The sequence below is a fragment of the Heliangelus exortis genome, chromosome 4, assembly GCF_036169615.1.
Source record: "Heliangelus exortis chromosome 4, bHelExo1.hap1, whole genome shotgun sequence".
Lineage (NCBI taxonomy): Eukaryota > Metazoa > Chordata > Aves > Apodiformes > Trochilidae > Heliangelus > Heliangelus exortis.
The window spans coordinates 17,302,315-17,325,005 of NC_092425.1; the positions used below are offsets into that span (position 1 = coordinate 17,302,315).

General features: G+C 38.2%; 1 protein-coding gene across 1 annotated transcript in view; it reads left to right on the forward strand.

Annotated features, from left to right (window-relative positions):
- GALNTL6 (polypeptide N-acetylgalactosaminyltransferase like 6) overlaps positions 1–22,691 on the forward strand; it is a 449,783-nt gene that overhangs the window by 395,120 nt on the left and 31,972 nt on the right. Inside the window, exons 7-8 of the mRNA XM_071743188.1 lie at positions 6,268–6,385; positions 16,050–16,157. Of these exons, the coding sequence (XP_071599289.1) occupies positions 6,268–6,385; positions 16,050–16,157 (226 nt within the window). The remainder of the gene's footprint in view (positions 1–6,267; positions 6,386–16,049; positions 16,158–22,691) is intronic.

Sequence of the window (22,691 nt, forward strand, 5' to 3'; positions counted from 1 at the left end):
TATTGTGGGATACAGCTCTACAAATTAGAATTTGTGTGGGTAGCTTCCATTTGCTTTGTGAGAATTGCTGGGGTATCTTACCATAAACAAGCAGAACTTCAGAGTTACAAACATTAACAGAGAAAAAAAAAACAGCTGATAGTTTATAGCATGTTTTGGTGACAGCCTTGAAAGTACAGCAAATAAATGCTGGGCTGGAGACAGTTTTTATGGGGAGCAAATCAATTTTAAGACGGATCTTTTCCCTGGTCAATCTGCCACATATTTTGAGATTCTGTTTTTAGACCAGTAATGTTGCAGACATCAGGACTGCAGTAGTTTGCAAGACCTGTGTCACCATTTGGTGCAGACAGAAGCACAAATCACGAAGGGGAAAAGTTGTTCAGAAGACTGGACACTTGTTCTTGAGGAAAAAACAAAAGAGCAAATCCCATAGGTTAATGTCATGCATGCAGGTTTTCAAATATTGATGATTTTGTGAACATGGAAATTACTTGTGTTATTAGAATGGATAAAAGAAAAAAGAAAACAGTACCTTACAGAAACATCATATGTAAAAAAGTCAGTATGTTTCGAAATCTATTTTAAAACATTTGCTCTAAAGGTTAAGTATGTAAAACATTTCACTTTTTATTTTACTTCTTGAAAAAAAATCAGTAAGTCCAACCCATATTCATTTCAGCTATATCAACATCTTTTTCAGTCCGTGGCAGAGAATCCGTCTCTCAATTTATCATTAGCTGGAGCAAACTTTAAGTCCTTTTTTTTTTTTGTCATCTTTTTATTAATCTATCTCACTTTCTTGCCATTCAATCAACTCATCTTAATTTCATTTTCTTTTATCTCTACATTAACTTCATTTCATGCAAGTGACTGATGTGGGCACATTGAAAGTATGAAGTTGTCTCTCGATCCAGCATTTCTCTAATCTTTTAAAAATATATCAAAGCTATTTTCCATCAACACATTTTCTCCCCACCCCAACCGTCCCGGTTAAACTGTAGCAAAACTTATTTCCGTTAGTATCTCTCTGGCTCCCCGGCTTAGTTTACCCTTTTAAAATGTGAATCAACAAAAAAGCCTGGTCCCGTTTCTGTTTACACTGTTTAATATGGATCAAAACCTGACTCCACCAGTAAATCTCGTCAGGACTAAAAAAGATACAATGCTAATTATGCTGTCCAGATAGCTAACACAAAATGACAGCAAATACAACAGAATTCCAGGAAAAGACCTGAATACCAAAAGGAAGGTCCCATGTCATCAATTGCAACCCTCTGGCAATAATTAATGGAAAGAAAGAACTTTTTACTATATAAAAAGCCAGAGGAAAAAGGGAAAGGCAGGAGCATCTGCAGCGACAGCTGAAGCAGCAGCATCAGGAGCAGAATCAGCACCAAGAGCTGGAGCAGCAGGTTCTGCCCCCAGCAAGAGACAGAGACCCCCTGTGAGGGACAGCCACTAGGGATGGAGGGTGAAAAACCTAATTGCTCTCTATTCTTCTCTTGATAGGCCTTTTCTCAAAGTGACTCTTTAAAAACCTTTCCTCTTGAAACTTTTCCTCCCATTAGAAACTTCTCTTTTCAACGTTTTCATTTTTTCCCTGAAATAAATCATTATAATTTGCTTAAACCATAAAACCAGTTACCTTTTGCAATTTGTGTGACGTATATGAGCAGTGGCTAATACACATCATCACAAAATTTGAAATAATAGTTATGAACCATAACAGTGACCAAGTCTGTTTCTAACATTACATGTATATAGATTTTCATTTTTCATTTTATTAGAATCTTTTATTATTATATTTTATTATCTAGGATTAGTGTTGGCTTCTGCTCTTTACTTTAAGAAGCTTTTGTCCAGTAACAGGAATGACTGCAGAGAGCACCAGGAACAGTAACCACTGAAATAAGGTATTTGAATTTATTCACTCCTCTGAGGTGCCTTCACGTGGTATCATCAGGATGCAGGGGCATACTCCTTGATTAACAAGATACTGAAATTCACTATAAAAAGTGGGCAAGCTCAGCCCCAGGTCTCCAGTCGTTTCTGGGGCTGCCACTGTGCCAGCAGCAACATGGTCCCCTTCCTTCATCTGCCACATCCGTGATTCAACAGCGCCAAGAGGGCTGGCTCAGTGTTGTTGGGCCCTCCTGATGTGGGCTGACACGTACTCCAGTTTTTGTACTGTGTGCCACTTGGTTTGGCACTGAAGGTCAGTTTGTCTAACATGTCTTGCATGAGGTGCACACATCTATTCAGCATTCATCTTTTTCTCTTCAGTAGTTCTGCACAGAGCCTTAAATCAGTCTGGATTATAGAGAGATGCATAGTGCAATATGCCATTCACTGGGTATGATTACAGTGACTGAATTTTAGCTCCTCCAGGGAGGTGATCCCTATCATCCTTTCCAAGGTGCCCTAGTATGCAGCATCTCAATTCAACAATGATCAGTGCACAGTGTAATATTTTCTTTATGTTGAATAATAGATCACATGTATGTTCACCTACTGACATGACACTAAATAGGTGTCATTGAGCACCTTCCAGTCTCAATATCAATATACCTTCTGCACATTCCATCTAGCATAGCTGATTTCCTAAGTGTCTTTCTGCATGCTGTCAAAACTCCTCTTTTCACATCTTCATGAGTCCTTCAGGTCCAGTATATAAATCACTCTTGCAATGTAATTATTACAAACCCTTCTTTGCAGTTTTTTTGCAATATGCCACAGTGATTTCTAATGCAAGTAACTTCACACTCCTTTTAAGTTTGTGGCGTATTTTGTCTTACCTTGAAAACTCAGTTTCTCTCTTTTCTTCCTGTACAGGTAAATGATGATAATTTACAAAATTCTTCACTGGCTCGTGTTGAGGTAGAGTGTTCTGAGTTTGGTTTTTTTCTAGTTTCACTAAATCAAACTCATCTTCCATCTTAGTGCAAGAATCTGTGACCTCTTGGGCCAATTTTGGATCAGCTGCCTAGCAATATTGTTCTTTTGGATACAGTCAGTGAGTCTGTGCAGTATTTCTCACGTGGGAGATTTTTAGAACTATTTTTAAATTCGGTAATCTTAGCCTTTCCAGCTTTTCTGATGATCTGGGAGTCTTTGTCCTTTTAAGGTGTTGACTATAAGGATTTTGCAGCTTTTCACTGTAATTACTCATATAATAGTATGCTACAGTAGCTCAATTTTGATTTTTAAGTGTTTGAGTAGAATGTTTCACAAAAAATGGCTTCTACAAACATAGCTTTGTACTTGACATTTCTATATGGAAGCCATTAAACAAAAGATTAATTCTCTTTTGGGCCCAGAGCAGTTCTTATCTGTGTGAGTGATCCTACTGACTACAACAGGACATTTCGTATTAGTCCTGACTGTAGGACTGGTTTCCTATCTCCATATTTTGGAGACAATTTACGGCCTGTTCAGCATCAGGTGCTTGTGGCATGCAGTTGGATCCATATCCTGTGCCAAGTGCTCAGTTTCAATCAGTTTACTGCTCACCCCACTCCAGTGAAAACCAGAAAGGCATCTTGTTTGTCTTCTCCATCACTCTTCCTGCAAAGCAACAAAAGTCAGAACATGTGGAATAAAAGAGAATGGGTTTGAGCACAGTCAGATATTAGAATGGTTTTCCAGGGAAAGTGGTGGATTCCCCCACTTTGTAAAGTTTTTAGTCTGATCTTGACGGGGTGCTGAGACGTCATATAAACAATAATATAACAAGGACTGGACCAGATGATCCTTGAGGGCCCTTCCAACCTAAAAGTCTATGATTCTATGAACATTACACAAAATGCCTTTTTTCTTTCTCTTTTCTTTTTTTTTTTTTTTTAAGTAAGTGCAAGAAACATGAGCTTGCTGCTGTTCCAGTCATTGTTTGATAGTTTTGTTAATTGCAATAAGTGTTCTGAACTCATATGAACATTTGAAAACAAATCTGTTATAAAATATCATTTGTAGCTATCTGCCAATTATTTTGCAATTTTAAGTCTCTAATTTTTCTATCTGATTCATTTGTGAGTATTGTCTTTTTGATAGGTCATTCACCATTTCAAGAGAAATGCTCAGGAAAGATGTATGTAAGAGAATTAGAGAAAACCTTCAATTCCTCAGTGATCTCTGGAACCTCACTTCTTCTGCCAGTAAAGATTTAGCTACAAGCATTCTCCATACAAGTCCATCTTCATAAAAGGACATTGTGTTTTGATTGTTTAGAACCTGAAGTGACAAAGGGCATGTTGCAATTAGATTTACTTCAACAGGAATTGAAAATGTATTGCAGTAGTCAGAATCTCCAGGGGAAGCTTTCTAATAAAATCTCCACTGAATTTATTCATATATGAAAAGAGCAGTCAACATTTGAGGTCTGAAATGTCAGTAAAAGTAAAAAAGTGTTACATTCGGTGTATTTTACAGTGCATGGCCTTGCAGCTTAGTTTCACAAAGTTTCTCTGTGCTTTAAAAAATATAATCTCTAAAGGAAAGTACAAATAGTCTGTTAAAAGCAGAGTTCCCTTTTTGTTAAAAATCAGTAGTTTAGTATCAGACATAATCTTATATATATGTATAGTTTTTAAACTATCTTACAGAAGTGAAAGGCAAAATATCTGTAATGTTTTTTGTTACCACAGAGAGGATCATTTTCTAACATTCATGCATGTGAGGATTTTCTGGCACTCTAGTGGTGGCAATGGCCACTCAGCTGTCTGCTTGCTATTTAATCTTCTCCTCTGGCTTGGATAAAAGCTAGTAATACAAAAAGTGTTAAAGCAGAGAAAATATGGCAGAATGTTGTTCCCTTGTTTATCCTCTTCAATGAACTTATAACGTACACGTGGATTCCTGTGATACCTACCAGCCCTGAGTTCAGTGCCAAATCCTAAACCAGTGGCAAAAGGAGAAGTTCTAATTTACTGGTCAGATCTTTGGAGGTGGTAGCATCTGCTTCTGTAGCCCCAAACAAACCACCAGTAGTAATTCAGAATAAAAATGCCCTTAGATGAATTGTCCCCCAGGGGCTGCAGTGTTGCAAAGCTGCATGAAACATCCAGTTTCATGTCTGTTCTCCAGTAAGGAAGCACCACCCAGAAGCCATCCATGTCCCTCTTACGTAGGGAGAGTTTTGTGTCTTTTCTTCTACTGACCAGGTATCGACAGTAATGTTTTCCTTCTATCTTCTTGCTCTAAAACTCATTATGTGAGTGCTAACCTGCAGTGATTTAACAGTTGTGCTGGACTTCTGTCAGCCTGTTTTCTCCTCACTATTCAGTGTAGATCCCTTTTATCCTCCTTCCATCACAACTTCAGGCAATCAGTGAGTAACATTTAAATCCTGACATCCATCAGTGTATCTGCTGTATTAGAAACACGGTATTCTAGGTAATGAAAAAAACCAAAAAACAACAACAAGCCCACATGGTTTCCAGTATAAAATTCCTGCTTATAAATTTAAAACGAATTATTTTTTTCATTTAAAATGAATTATTTATTATTTAAATTATTATTTTAATCTCATGAATGTTCTCTAACACTAACTTTAAATAATCTCACCTGTTTTCTATATTGTCTGTGGAAAAGTTAGATAATTCAAGTAAATTCCACAGTTTTATTCATGGAATAAATGGAAATATGGGAAAAATAGCAAATTATTTTCCTATGAGTTAAGTTACCACCATGGGACAAAGTTTAGGAGTTTTAAATGCTACTGTAGAAACCAGGTGTTTCGCTCCCAGGCTACTCTGTAGCCATCCCCTGTCATATTTCTGCCTTTCTCTTGCCAGCACCTATGAGACTGAAATGAACTGAAAACTTTTACTAACCTTGAAATGTGAATTACTTCACATGGAACACTGTGGCAGCAGTAAACACTTTGGCAGGCTTCTGGATTTCCTTTCTTTTTCTGTCATATAGGTTTATTTAGTACTAAATGGATTTTTTTTTCAATTTTTTTTTTTCAAATGGAGTTTTTACATTACCATGCTCTATAGCTACTTATGTGTCTCTCATATGGTCTGTTTCTCATCTAGGGGTGAATAGAGGTAAATATTGTTTGTTTACCGTACAAATGTCTATCTGGACCTTCCATAGCTTTGCAGTTGTAGAAGCCAGACCACCTTCATTCACACAAATGCATACATAGGCACTCACACACAGTCCAAACTTACTGCTTGACCATGTAGAGTGCTTATTTCCTCAGTTTTTTAAGCACGGCACGATGTTTCCTGTCATTCACAGTTTGCTTTGTCCATCCTTCAGGTCTCCTGTAATGGCTGGAGGTCTTTTTGCTGTTAATCGGAAATGGTTTTGGGAGCTAGGAGGCTATGATCCGGGATTAGAAATATGGGGAGGAGAGCAGTATGAGATCTCCTTTAAGGTAAGTCATCAAGTCACCTTATACACTGCTTCCTTACTTGTTTGGCTCAAAAACAGGCATTTCTCATATAGGTTGCAATCATGATGCCTTCATTCCCACTGGCTTTTGTCTTTTAACTATAAATAAATGAGCATGAGACTCTTCTTTTAGGAAATTTCCACTGATTTCACATAGAACTATGTGAAATAAACTATGTTCCAGAAGCCCCACAGAACTCACACTGAGGGCAGTCCCCTCTGAAAATCTAGTAGCTTACCACCAACAAAGAATGCAGTTCTATCCTGTTACTTTTGTCTTCTCCACTTTACCTTCTCTTAGATGCTGCATTGACTTCATGCAGGGTTTACTGCAAGGGTTGAGCTCAGCTCCATATGCCAAAAGAGAAGGGAGTAATTGAGAAAAAAAAGAAACTGCATCATTTTCTGCTTAGATCAAAAGGTTCATCATCTCTTGGGATAGGTTCTTCTGGCATCAACTCAGGGAAATGAGTTCAAGGTGGAAGAAAAAGTCACAGAAAGGACCCCTTTCAGTGGCAATGAATCACTAAATCAGCTCAGCTTCTGTGAGCTATTATTTACTGACCATATTTTCAAAATCAGATTATTGTTTCATTCCATCTGAATAACTGTAATGAAGAAATAGATGGTGAATTTTCAAGTGCTCAAGTTCTGTACAGCCAGTCATGGTATATCCTCATATCCTCTGTGTCAACGTGTATTAAAATCAGTTACTTGGTTTTTACATGTTGAGTTGAAAGTTATGTTACTTTCCACAATTAAAATAGGTATTTGCATTAGTTCAGTGAGGAGTAAGCCTGTCTAATTTTGAAAATTAAGTGTATTATGTTCCATTTTACTCAAATAGTTAAGAATTCTAAATGCAAAATTTTTCAGTGATTTCACAGAATTTCATGACATACATGAATTGAGTCACGTATATTTGGATAAAGTTTGGAAAGGAAATCAGAATTCACATTTAGCTTCAGGATGTTTCCAACCTACTTCCAAACTCTGACAGTGTAAAGCTCAGTAAAAAAATTCAGTATGTCAGCCATGACTAATATCACACATCTTGCTGCATCTGAGCTTCAACAGTGATTAAAACAACGTAGCTGAGGCCATTTTAACCGTAATGGTTGAATAAAACATGACCTGACACTGGACTGGCAGGCTGTCTTTGAAGGATTAATCAAGAACACCAAAATGGTTTATGTTAACTGTGCTACTCTTGTGTTTCTCTGAATCATTTTTATATGCCAGTAAAATAAATTGGGAAGGCAAGGGGAAACAATAGCTAGACAGTGTATTTAGAATACACTGATTTACCTTCTTCCAGTTTGGGTTGTTTCAGAAGCAAAGGTAAGTTGTCACTTCCAGCTGTCACAATGATCTCTTACAGGTCACCCAAGATTTCATCATCCCATTTCAAATATTCCTTTTATTTGTCATCATAGAGAAAACACTTGTAATAGTGTCCAGCTTTCAGGACAGCACCAGAAAAGTGCTGTCCATGTGTGTTTTGCTGAACTAACAGGTTTTTTTGGAGGCAGCTGTGTCACACTGGGTCTCGTTTCAGTCATATTTCCTGATTCACCTCATTGGTATATGATAACCTTTGGGTCTGTGTCCTTTCTTATTAGTTCTAAAATAAGAAACAAATACTCTTTAGAAATTAGTGCCAAAGAGGAACAATTTTCTATTGAAAGAATTTAACAGATGTAAGATTTTCAAAGATGAATACTAGTTTAGAATGACTAAAAATGGGAGAAGAATCACAAAGACAGCAGAGAAAAGCAAAAAGGACTCGTTCTTATTATATCACCAAATTATTAAATGACCAAAATCAGCTTGGAAAAGGTTTCTTATTCAACAATTTCTACTGCAATTATAGATTCAATCATTTTATAATTTACTTGAATAAGGAAAAATTAGCAAGACAGTTTATCATCTTTATCCACAAAATTTAGGAAGATGGTAGACTTGCTATGTCTCCACTATTCATAAAGTCATTGACAAAACTAGGCAACCAGCCTGGTTCAGTTTCCTTGGCTGCTGAGTGGCTCTGAAACTACATCTTACCACTCCTTACAATGTCCACATTTAAGGCCTGTGGAAATGTCATAGGATGAGTGCCTTGTGCTGATTTTGTTTTTCATGTTAATGGTATTTTCCTTAGCAAATAAATATTTGGAGTATCCTACCTCAAGAACATTTCTAACCACCAGACATTTTTCTGTTCTTATTAAATTCTTCTTTAAGTCCACTAATTATGAATATTTTTTGTTTGTTTTCATTTAAAACTTGTAAAAAGCAGCTGACTTGAAATATATTGCAGCTGTGGAAAGTTTGTACTTAGAGGACTGTTTCAGGTTATCTTTAGCTCAGTGACAGACAAGATGTTCCTTTTATGTTTTCCATATATCGTTTTGGTTTTGACTTTGAAAATCATTTGTATAAAAGCTGTTGTGTAATGGTAAATAAGTAAACAATTTAAGCTACTGTGAACAGAGACCATGCTGATGACACAACATTTCCAGTCTCAGACTGGGGGTTCTTATGGTAATACAAATATAGTGATGTAATTATACGAAGCAGCATGCCAGAACCAAAGCTGTCATTCCTTCCCTGAACTGGAGTAGTGTCTGAAGTAGTTGCCCTGATCTGTGAGCTGGAGCTAGGAATGTTAGCAAGTAATTTCTGGTCCTCACCTCAGTATGATGTATTTTAATCTCCATGGATTGACAGACTACTGGAAACCTTCTGCTTAACATCTTAACAATAGGTCCAGGTCCTGTAGAATAGACAAGCTGTGGCAAGTGTCTCTAACTTGCACTTGCAAAGGTAAACTTACAGATATGTGATACCTGTATGTCTCAAATATCGTATTTATATGTCAAAATTTACTGGTGGCAAATGTGGAATAATGCTTAAGAAACAGTGTATATTTCAAATTCTCTGGCCTAATTTTATTTGGAGAAGAATTTCCTATATTTTAGGATGAAACTTCACCTCTCAGAAACATTTACTCACCAAAGGGAAAAGATCACTTGGTAGTCAATATACTATTAAAAAAAAGCACCAAAAGCCTCTGCATTACTGGACCAGGGACATCTACAGCCATCTTCACAACTCCCATTACAGGAGTGTTTGCTGCAAAGCAGATGGGAAGCCACGAGTGCAAAGTGTGGGCTTAGAGAGTCAGAGATTTTGGAGCTTTCAGAGAAGTTTGATTATTAGATCTGTGGTAGTCAAGACTCAAGAAAATAGTTTGTCTGAAGTCCCATGGCTTAAGGAATTATTAGCTGCTTCATAATGAAATTAGTAAAAACTACTCTGCTCTGCTTTGGTCACTGTAATCTTCTACCGCACAATACCCAGTAACACGGGGAATTAAAGTGTGGTGCTGGATCAAGGGGCACCATGCAAAGTCAGAGGAATCGCTAACAACAGTGAAGTTATTTTGCTTAAGAGTTCAAGATGCTAAGTCAGAGTTCAAGGACTGATTAAAAATTAGATTAGCATGACAAGTGGTTGTCTGGGGAGTCAGGCAGCAGTTCTGATGAGATTGAACCCGATTTAGGAAAGGTAGCCTCACTAGGAAGCTTGGAGGGAAGGTGTGGATTCTGATGTTCCTCACCAGGTCTTTCCCTAGATGTGACCACCAGTGAAAGAAAACAGGGTTCAATGCAGAGCAGAGTCCTAACCAAAAGTGTATTCCAATGGCAGAGTTTGCATTATTTCATTACACAGGGACAGAAGGTGGGTGGTGTGTGCAAAAATATGTTTGTGTCTGTTGGGGGCAGGGGTATTTGAAGGAAAAAGAAAGATACTACATAGAGTGAATCTGCAGTGAATATAAATTTACTGCAGCATAATTCAGTAAGTTTCTCCAAAATATAGTGCACTTTATAATATCACTGTGACATTGGGAATTGTGCTATAGCAGAAAAGGAAAATTCCTTGACCTTCAGGCATGAAGGTTTCAGGTATGCTGAGTTGTCAAGAATACAGAGACGTTAAAAAAAAAAAAAAAAGCTTCTGCATAAAATTTGCTTGACCTATATTTCCTTGCCTAAAACCCCAAAGTATTTCACTTTTGTTCTTTTCTTGCTTGCAAACATTGCTGTAGAAGGCAGCAGCAAGTGCAGCACTAATTGCCATGCTGATAAACTGCTGTTTCCAGCCCACATTCAGTGGATGATGAGGCAGTCACAACCCCTCTTACAAAGTATGACCCCTTCATTAATGGTTTCTTGGATTATTTTTAACGTAAGAAGTAATGTGCAGCATTTTAAGTTTTTGGCAGCATAACTTTGGGATCGATTTTTTAATTAAGAATATGTGATACATTACTGATGATACTGTGTATGTCTGTGTATGTGTATGCATGTACTAGACTTGTGAAAGTTGTCAAAGCACTGGAACCGACCTGATCGATTGTGTCTCTTCTCGTTAGCCAGGGAAGCCATGATTTAGAAAATCCTAAGTTTAAATCTGGTAGAAAGGCACAGTTTGTTTAGTAGTCTTCAAAATATAGAGAAGTGAAAGATACTAATTTCCTGTGTTTGCTGAAGATCCTTTACACTGAGCTTTCCTTAGGCATAGTAAAACATAACAAAAATGCTAAAGCTGGACCTAGCCTCTTTGAAGCTAGCCCCCTATATCTAAAGTTATTTTATCCTTACCCATTCTGATATATCTTCCAGCTTCTCTTCATCCCTGTTTTGCAACACACACTTCCAAGTTCATTAATCCCTTTCTTTATCATCATCATCATTAATTCATTTCACTGGTAGCAATCTTGGCAGGAGCGAGGGAGAGGGGAAGCATTACCCCTTGCAGTTGTAATCTAGATGAAGAATGGACAAACATGGATTATTGCCAGTTTTCTCAGCATAAGAAATACCATGAGTATTATTGAACTGCCCATAATCATCAATTTCTGTTTTATATGGTATTTTTATCCCTGACAGGAGATCACACTGCACTGCAAGTAAATTGTTTTGTTGTTTATTAGCCCACTGATTGCAGATTTGCAGTCGGTGATCCTATTTTTTTTTTCTTTCATTTAACTGAACATTCTCACTGCGTGGAAAAGTTCACAGGAAAGTGTTCTTCAATGTCCTTTTCTGTTAAATCTGGTCTTTGGATTTGTATTTCATAAAAAACAACTGAAAAATCAAAAAACGTTTTTATGTTATTATTTGCAACAACATTTTCAGCACCATGGTGGTTGTAGGCTTCTCCTGTTTGTAGCCATCTTGCACAATGCTCAGAGCACCAAGCTGACAGCTTAGCAGGGAATACTTTATATTTCTCTTCTACCAGTTGGTCTTGCTGCTGTCTGTCTTGTTACACAATCCCAGCAGCAGTATATTTCTCTACTAGTTTTCAAGCCTGATCCAAAATCCATTCAGTCCCTCCTCAGTCTTTTACATAATTAGCTGTATGTTTATTTTCCAGTACCACAAACACACATCTTCCACTGCTCAACAAGCATAGGTCTCTTACTGCAATAATTATGATTACAGTGTAGCGTATGGATTGGAGACTCATTCTTATGTGCACGGTTTTTATATTTTCCAGATAGGCTTCATAACTTACAAACTAGATAGATAAGGCAGGAAAAAAGGCCAAGCAGAATTCAATTTTAAAGACAAAGGGATGTGAAAAGTGGGTGAATCACCAAAAAATCCCACAAAAGCTGTAGAGCAGAGCCAAAAAATGCATCTGTGACATCTTAGCTCTAGTCAGGAGCCATATAACTACATCTTAATCTCTTTTAAAGTTTGTGTTAGTGCTTGCCTTTTGCTTTCAACCATGCTCATAGTTTTTGCAACATTCTGTTGGAGGGAGCTACATAAACTGTGATGTAGTGTATTGTTGACACATAAACTACACTTCTTTTAGTCTTTCCAAGTTGAAATGGCATTGTTTTGATTTTGTCTTTGGTTTCTATACCTCAGCTGCAGACCAGATTCATTGCTTTTGTAAGAGGGAGACGTGAGCAAGTCTGGGAGATTCATTGCTTGCTTCTCAGATAAACAGAGAGGTATCAGTGTTTTAATAGCCTTTTGCCAAATATCTTATACCACCTGAACTACTTTCATGGTACACTGGAGATCTGTAATATTTAACAAGAAGTCACTCTGCAATTTCTTTTATCTAGCATAGGTAACATAAAAATGCACATTTTAAAGAAAAAGTTGCCAGAATTGCTCTTCCCGGGAAAATATAAAAAAGGATTTTAAAATAATTCTGAAGCTGAAACATAAGCAGGAACAGCAGCTAAATGTCCTTCAAGGTAGTCCAAGATTCATTTCAATTACCCTGCACAGCACACCTCAGGTGCAGCACATCATTTTCACGTTTTATATCTATCAAATATAAGCCTAACACAAAGTGTTATTTCATCCCACTTACTGTCTCAGCATATCTGTGAGGTTGGGGTTTTTTCTAATTCCTTTTCTTCTTTGTATTTTTTTTTTCACTGGTACCCAGCTGCTTTAGAGGAAATGCAATATATGTCTACTTCAGCTCTCACTGTCAAGTAACACTGGCCTGTACATATATATATATATAAAAATATATATTTCTGCTTTCTTGTCTTCTAAATTTGTTTAATGGCTGACCTTTGTCTGAGTCAAACTGCTATGCTGTCCATTCTTCAAAGGCTAAGAAACCTTGGTTAATCCCTGTAATATCTCGTCTAGCCTTTAAAATAACACCTTATTAAAAAACAAACAAACAAACAAAAGCCAAACCACGAATAGTAAATATATGTCTGCACTTTCATTGGTACACTGAGTTGTTTGAAGGAAGCCACAGAGAGGAATTTTTCACAAAAAGAAAGCACAAATTACATAACATGCAAATAAAATATTGGCAGAAGGGTGAATAGCATTTTTTTAAATCATGGTACTACAGCTCGTACTGGAGCATTGTTTTATTATTTTCAGTATGTTCGTTTTTCAGTGATTTAGGCGACATGAGATTAAATGGGGCAGGATTTCTTTAGGAAGCAAATTTTACAAAATGTTTCTAAGGGAAAATAATTATAATGTCTACCTGGCATAGGGAGACTGCCCTCTGAGCTGCAGTGAGCTATTTTATGGTCTATGATTCTATCATTTTGGCGTGGATGAGAGGTACTCACTTGGTCTTCATTTCAAAACCATTTCTAACCCATCAGTGAATTTCCTCCCTGAGAAGGATTGTGCTCACTAGGCGACCAGCTGGGATATTCTGACCACAGAAATATGTACTGAAATACTCTTGATACCTACGTGCTTTGGCAGAGGGGTGCCTGGGACAGCTGTCTTTATTACCCTTTGCTGGTAATCCACACGATTTGTCTCCTGAGAATCTAACTTGCACCAGAATGACCCACTCACATCTCCTGTGCCTTAGTTCAGAGTTAACTGTTTTGGGACATGGAAAGTAGCAGCTTCCCAATGAGGTCTCAGCTGTTCCTGACTGTGCCCAGGTGTCCATGTAATTTTAGGATAAAGCCAAGCATGGCATCCTCCCCCCTCTTTCGATGGTTTCAAACCTTCCTTAACCATTTATTCTGGGGTACATAGGTTTAGCCTGTAATGTGGTGTAGATTCTCAAATATTTCATTACTAGGTGTCAATTGGATGCCATAGCCAACAGCTGAGGGACTGTAAGGGCTGATACACAAATGTTGCATAAGGAAGAAGCTTCCTGAATCACTTTGCAACTCAGTTCTTCACTCTAAATCTCCTTTTTTCTCCATTCACAGTATAAGTTATATAGTCAGTCTCAGGGGCTAAATTCCAGTGTGCTACCTTCAGCAAGTTCTTTAAATCCCAGCACAAGCACCAAGCTATCCCATAGTGCACTGTTTGGCATCTGCATATTCAGATGACTAAAATCCAGTCCCAGGCTCACAACCAGACTGCCAGGACCAAGCAGCTATACCCACCATGGAACAAATAGGCAAAGCACAGCAAAAGAAGCCAAACTTGGCAATTTTCACTGTTGTTTTAAATGAATGGGATTCATAGTTCTGTTTCCTGCAGCCAGTAGCTGCAGCCAGCTGGTGGGCAGGACAAAAGAAACAGAATGAGGAATGTATCTGAAAAAAGTATAGAGATGCACATTTTTTTCTGCAAGTTTCATGCAAAATGTCAAATATTTGTGATCACATAATATTTTCTGTTACATTCTTTTAAGGGTCTGGTTACTGTCGTTTTAATTCAAAGCATATCAACTGTTAGTGTAGTGTCTTTCTGTACGGAAAGGGTTGGTTGTCTATGTTCTGCTCTGCTTTAGCTTCAGTTGAAAACATTTCATACCATTTTGCTCCAGAGTGCTTCAAATATAAGTAAAATTCCTTCGTATATGTAACACATGGACCTAAATTCATATTCAGATGCATGGAGATGTTTCACAAAGAGTCTTTATGTATGTTCAAGTAAAGAATCATGGAATGGACAAGCCATTCCCCTTTCTTAGTTTTTCTTTTAAATGGGGGAGGAGGAGGTTGGGGGTTTTGTTTGTTTGTTTTATTTTCAGTCTAAAGTATGAAAGCCTCTAGAGGCCACAAGTGTCTCTTACCTGAAATAAGAGCCATTCTGTTCTAATATTTGTGGGGCACAAAGCATGTTTTGACAGATTTAGGGAATAATTTTCGTAATACTGGTATTTTCACTATAAATTAATTTTAAACTCTTGCTGTGAAGTTAGTTTGAGGATATGCAGATAGTTTTGCTTTGGAATTATGGTGGGTGGTTTTGTTGTTGTTTTCCATTTCTGCAAAATGGAAATTGCTGAATTTCTGCAAAAGGTCAAATTGCTGCTTTTGAAATTAGAAAATTATGAATTTTGTCTGTGTGCTATTCAAGTCATCTAATTGCCATGTTGGAGTTCAGTGGCTCTGCATTGCCAGTGCATAGAAAATCATACCTATAGGTGTTACCTAGTTGAAACCTGATCTTTCTAGGTGAAGAATTGTGAGGGTTTCCTTCCATACTTGGTGCCCATCAGGATATAGCTTGATTTTTAGGATCACAAAGTACTTGCATCAGTGTTGACTGAGGTTGCTCAGACCTGAAGCATCAAACCTGTGTATTCCAGATGGTTCCATCTGTTTCATTATTAAAGTATTAATGATGAAATCTAGCAGCACAATTCTCCTTCTCTGCCTACATAGTTTTGATCAGAAGGAAATAGGTTTCTGTTTATTTTCCTTTACAAAATGAAGAGGATCTTAGTGTTTGAGCTCTGTATTCACTATTCAAAACGAAATAGAAGCCAAATATTTTGGGGAAAAAAAAATTACTACTGATTGCTGGCTTGCTTTACCCACCATAGCCTTCTTTTGGTCCTATGTGTTTTAAATAATAGACACAATAGTATCTTAATTGTGTTGCAGGAGAACTGTTACTAGATATTCTAAATATGTTTTATGATTATTTTTTTTAACATACACATAACACACATAACTTCTGCACTATGATATTCTGGATAGTAGTCTGCCATGTTACCTGTTCCCAGCTCTCATGTCAACAAGGCCACCACTGTGACTGTGGCAGGGGTCAGAGCAATGTCATTTTCACACACCCATTACATGAAATGCTGTCTTTGCACCATTTGTGTCCAGGAATCATTCTTTCATTTCCTTTCTGTCTCCTTTACAGGTGTGGATGTGTGGAGGTGGCATGTTTGATGTTCCATGCTCTCGAGTTGGGCATATCTACAGGAAGTATGTCCCATATAAAGTCCCTTCTGGAACCAGCCTAGCACGGGTCAGTAATTGGGTCTCACTTTTCTTTCATTTTTTTTCATGATCAGTCCTTCATTCGCTGTAAACCAGTTTACAGTAAGCCATTAAAATGGAAAATATGGTTTCTTTATTTTTCTGAAATGAGATGTGCAATTGCTGCAGTTATGCTGCATTCCAGAGATAATATTGCCAAGAACAAAATGAAAGCTTAAAAATACAGGGTTGGACATCTCAGCACAGAAGCACATTTCATGCTGATTCAAACCTAGGAATAACCTAAGGCTTATGGTTCTCAAATTGCAGTGTTGTCAGTCATAGTTTCTACAACCAGGGCCAATGTAAATGCACATTTTCTTATCAGTCAGCAGAACAGGCAGGATCTCTTGAAAGGAACATTTTTTGTTGCAAAAAAAGAACAGAGTAACAATGATTTGAGTGACTGTCTAATTATTGTGTAAAACGTGTTGCATACAGCCAGCTTGGAGCTGTGTGAGTGAGAAATTACAGGACCTCTAGATACTTCTCAATGACTTTTGAACACACCATATCCATGAGAGGTTTTTTCCTCAAGAGATAATGTTCTGCAACTTTCTGGAGATGTTCATGGGATGTCAAAAGATGGGAGACAAAGGGCACAGATGTAGCTCCCAGGCAGATACTAGCATTTCTTCATGCTTGAGTTTAATCTTTTCTGGTCTGGAGGATTCTTTTTTTTTTTTTTTTAGTAAAATTGCATCAGTATTAAGTTCTGCATATTGCCATAGGGTCATATCTTATGAATCATTTTTTTCCTTAATAATGAAAATGTGGTATGAATGAAAAAATAAATTTCTTGCTCTTAGGGATAGAGATTCTTGGTTCTAGCACCACAGCACAGGTCTTGTCATAGTAACTGCAGCTGAGGAGAGGGGCCACCTGTGCTGACTGCCCAACAGCTGGATAGACAGAGAGAAGTATTTGCCTTGGAAGAGCATCTGTGCAGACAGTGAGACACATGAAACAATAATGGAATTAGAAGTGGTGTTAGGTGTGGGGACAAAAACTGCACTGACTAAATTGTGAGATGAAAATCTTACCCCAGTAGCTCTGTGTGATATCTGTGTTTCCCTCTCTAGATTTTTGCACTGGATTAAATAAACTGCTACATTTTCTCCTGCAAAAATCACACGCAGCTTAAAATGAGAAATCCTAACTTTAGTCTCTGCTTTTCTCTATTACAGCACAAAGTACCTTATTAGAGAATATGCTGCCCTGTGCATTATTGTACAGTTCAACACTCAATTAGCTTTCATGGAGACACTGTGAGTACTCACATGTGAGTACTTAGAGCCATCAGATAGCCACAGTCTGCAGCTTCCTTATACTATTTATTCTATCTTGGTTTCAATAAAGCACTTGTGAAATATTACCAAAACATTTTCCAGTTATAAAATTGAAATATCTGCCTATGCATAGACTGACTGCCCTGTGTGTTCATAGAATCACAGAATGGCTAGGGTTGGCAGGGACCTTCAAGATCATTTAGTTCCAAGCCCCTTGCATAGGCAGGGACACCTTCCACTCGACCAGGATGCTCAAGGCCCCATCCAGCCTGGCCCTGAACACTTCCAGGGAGGTGATAACCACAACTTCCCTGGGCAACCTGTTTCAGTGCTTCACCACCCACACAAGAAAGAATTTATTCCTAATGTCTAACCTAAATTTCCCCTCTTCAAGTTTCAAACTATTTCCCCTTGTCCTCTCACTGCAAACCCATGTAGAAAGCCCCATCCCCAGTTTCTTGTAGGCCCTTTCAGATATTGGAAGGTTGCAATAAAGTCACCTCAGAGCCTCCTCTTCTCCAGGCTGAACAACCCCATCTTCCTCAGCCTGTCTTCATAGGGGAGGTGCTCCAGCCATCTGATCATTTTAGTGTCTCTCCTCTGGACATGTTCCAGGAGCTCTGTGTCCTTCTTATCCTGAGGACACCAGAATTGAACACAGTATTCCAGGTGAGGTCTCAGAAGAGCAGAGCAGAGGGGGAGAATCACCTTCCTCTATTGGCTGTCTGTGCTTCTTTTGATGCAGCCCAGGACATGGTTGCCTTTCTGAGCTGCAAGCATACATTGATAGCTCATGTAAAGCTCCTGGTCTACCAGCATGTTCAAGTCCTTCTTCTCAGGGCTGTCTCAGATCCTTTCTCCTCACAACCTGTATTCATGCATGTGTTTGCCTCAACCCAGGTGCAGAGCCTGGCACTTGGCCTTGTTGAACTTCATGCAGTTTGCATGAGTCCACTTCTCAATCCTATCAAGGTCCCTCTGGATGGCATCCCTTCCCTCCAGGGTATTGACTTCACCACACAGTTTGGCATCCTCAGCAAACTTGTTGAGGTTGCCCTTGATTCCACTGTCTGTGTTGCCAACAAAGATGTTAAACAGCACTGATCCGAATACTGACCCATGAAGAACACCACTTGTCACACATCTCCATTTGGACACTGAGCCGCTGGTCACAACCCTTTGAATCCCAGAACTGGATCCAGCCAGTTCTTTATCCAACGAGTGGTCCATCCATCAAATCCTTGTCATTCCAGTTTAGAGATCAGAATGTCATGCGGGACAGTGTCGAGTACTTGCGCAGGTCCAGGTAGATGACATCTGTTGTTCTGTCTTTTTCCACCAAGTCTGTGACCCCACTGTAAAAGGCCACTGAATTAGGCAGGCAGGACTTGCTCTTAGTGAAGCTGTGTTGGTTGTCACCAGTCACCTCCTTGTTATCTGCTTGCCTTACCAGAGCCTTCAGGAGGATCTGCTCCATCATCTTGCCAGGCACAGAGGTGAGACTGACTGGCCTGTAGTTCCCTAAGTCTTCTTTTATTCCATTTTTGAAAAATTATATTTCCCCTTTCCTGGTCAGTGGCAACTTCACCAAACTGCCCTGACTTTTCAAATACGATGGACAATGGCAACTTCATCTGCCAGTTCTTTCATGAGCTTTGGGTGAATCCCACCAGCTCCCATCACCTTCAGGTTCTTTAGGTAGTCTCAAATATATTCCCTATCTTGTTGGAATAGATCTAGTTACTGATAGGGTAGGTCTTATCTTTCCCATTCAGGTGATGGATAGATTCCTCTGTGCTGTGAGAGGTGATGCTTAAGTACCTTTCTGGCATGTATTTAACACTGAAAGAAAATTTGAATTCTCAGGTTCCTAGAATCTAAACCAAAACAATGGTCTTAGGATACATTACATTAAGACTGCCAAGAGCACAAGGTTTTCTGTATGTTATAGTATTTGGGGCTATCTCAGTAACTAGACAAGGAAGATAGTTTGGTCCCTGACTTATCAAATTGTGTGTATTTTTAAGCCTAAAAATATTCTCTTTCAGTCCTCCAACCCAGAAAAGGGAAAGCAAGGCCATAGTAATCTTCAGTGTGTCAGTCTCTTTGATACAGACCATTTGTAGTTCCAAATAAACTGCCCCAAATGAACTGTTAGCCAAAATAACACTAGAGAAGTATGCCTAGAAGTGGCCTGGATTTTTCAGCTATCTTTGCATTATCCTTCAAATATAATATTATATACTCCTATGATTATAGTATTGGCCTTCTGAGTATTTTATCTAATACTTCTATTTAGTTCAAGATTATAATTAATAGCACACTCAAGAATATCTGGAAGTATTATCCCTGCTGCCAAAAGCAATACTGTTCATTACTAAGTACTTTCCACAAAGGTTTTTTACTAAATCCTTTTCCATCTTATGCTCTGTAAGAGAAGATGCTAGAGATGGAGTTCAGAAAGGAGGAAGTCCTAGGGAGTCCAGTTGTGATTTTATAAGTGATTTCAAGAGCCCCTTCATTAATCAAGCAAGAATTTCCCCTTGAACAGATACTGCATTAAATAATGATTTTTTCCATCCTATTCCACAGCATCAGCACAAGGGATAAGAAAACTGAAGTTAGGAAGAGGGCAGAACTTCTAGACAAACCCAGCATAGCTCAAATCGCACTACAGGTTTTCTTTCAAGCTGTTCTAGCTTATGTTTGCCCTTAAGAAACAATGCTTAAAGTGAGCATTTTACCTTCTCTTGCAATTTCACTTTTTTGTATCTTTCAAAGCACAGTTTCAGGTAGCTATGTAATGCCTGGCCACTCTAGGTATGTTTACGAGGAGCTGTGTCCTGAGGTGAGGATCACATATGCTTTACTAAATGAGAGACTTGTCAAAAACTCTGTTCTGCCTCCCCATCACTAAACAACCACTACAGTACCACACACATTAGTATGTATTGTGGCATCAATTTCCTATGTCCTTATTGTATTTCTTACTTTGTTATCTGTCACTTAAGACCTGCAGAGCCTATGCATAGATTTTGCAGACACATGACCAGCAAATTGAAAATTAATATGGCACGTGCTGTCAGTCATACTGCTTGTTGATAGTGCACAAAAGTAAACTGAGCCATAAATGTGTGGATTTATAAAACAGATCGTGACAACAAAATGCAGATTAAATAGCTCAGTGTTTTTTTCTGGAGATGTTTTGAGATATTGCTGCTTGCCAAATGTAGTCAGTGTCCAATTTACAGGTAATTGCACATAAAGAGAGATTAATGGGCATGCAGATGTCAACACTGATCCTACATTATGATGTAGAAGCACCACATAATTATTTATTCATTCCAAACCTGTCAACCTCTGCACAAAGCTGCAGTGACTAATAACCAATTTTGCTTTTTATTTTCTTTAAAATAGAGAGAGCAAACCCCCAACTCTTGAACTATGCAAGATGTTGTCCCATTAAAAACTTCTAATTTTACTGAATTGTTTTAGTGGTGTTGCTTTGTGGTATTCTAGCCTGACTGTTGCTTCATTTTTAACAATTCTAACTAAATCCCTTTCTTTTAGGCAGTTATCTATGAAATCAGACTTTTAAAATATTATTAGCAATTTAACCTAAGAGAATCCCAGTTAATTAGCTACTTTAGTTTTCCTATTTGGGCAGGAATATTTTTTTCTGTTAGTTATTCTATAAAAGCCACAATAAATTTATCAATGAAAGCTCACTGTTCCTGAGGACATGCAGAGATGAACCCAGATTTTGAAAATATATCTGCAGAAATCTTTTTCATTTGCAGGTATTTTACACAACATTTTAGCTTTAACTACAGAACAGTGGAACATTATGCCCTTATGAAGGCAAGGGCAGTTCCATTGATGTTCAAGTTTAGATGCTAAACCAGCAGCATTGTGAATCCTAAATTTGAGTTGAATTCCTCCCTGTACACCAGGATGTGGGATCCCAGAGCTCAGTGATCCTGTTACCCAGCAGGCACAAGCAAAATAATATTTGCCTCATTGCACAGTCAATAACTGGAACTTGCAGGTGTTTGGGTTCAGGAATCCAGCTGATAAAGATGAATTCAGATTCCCACCTGCACCATTTGCTCAGCCTTTTTGTGTGGCTTCAAAAGCCATCTTTAAAGAAAGTGACTGTAGCCATACCATCTTCTGCTGTGATCATGTTTGCATTTTTGATAGTTCCCTTTAATGTTTTTTTCCAGCTGCATATGTGTGGGGTTTTCTTAAACCATCCCATAAACATTTTCTGTTCGGTCTCCAGGCAAGTTTAAGAACCAAGGAGAATTGGTTAGAAAATGCCTATGTTTTTTTTCATGACCAGAGTGCAAACTGATGCTGCAATGGGAGCACTGCTGGCACTGTTGCAATCCCCTCTTTAGCACCGAGTTTAGCAGCCACAGTAAGCAGCTGAAACATCAGCTTAGAATAAGCAAATTATTTAGGAATTAGGAAAAAATCACCTTCTTGCAACAGCACAACTATAATATATGATAATGATGTTAATTGTACATTAGAGCTTTTAAGTTTACATTTTAAGTTTTTTTCATTTAATATATTTATAAATTAAAAATTAATTAGCCAAGATCTAAAAACACTTGTCAAAGAAAAGCTTTAACTGAATCATCTTTTAATCCTTGAATACAAGAAAGTCAAATTAATTTTTTTAATGCTAGTTTTTATGTATTTTCTGTAATCTAAATAGGAATTTTGCTTTTAAGATAATAAATGTAACAGGGCAGGCATCTTTAGATATCCAAAAGGAATACAAAGATGGTGGAGAACTAGATGTTTCTGACAACTTCAAAAAATGGTGGTAGCCACTTTCCAGGTTTTGTTCAATAGACTAGTACTGGAAGCTAAGTTGCATGGTTAAAAAAATCTATTTGGAATCAAACCCTTGAGCTCTCTTCCAACTTCATCTGCAGACATGGGCCGTGGTCTGTATGTTCCCACATAGTGGGAACATACCCACATAAGGCAAGCAGGGCAATAGCCAACAAATCGGCAGAGTTGTTACACTGTCACTCTGCTCCCTCCTGCAGCCACTCTGCCCGGACCTACAGAGCTGGGGGCAGGCAGCATCCTCGCTGGGACTGCGTCCATCCCTGCCCCCCAAGTGAGCCACTGAGCAGAGGTGTAGCCTTTAGTCAGTGGGCTGGATTTATTGGCTTTTTTCTACTTTTCCCCAGTTGTTGTTTTGTTGGTTTTTT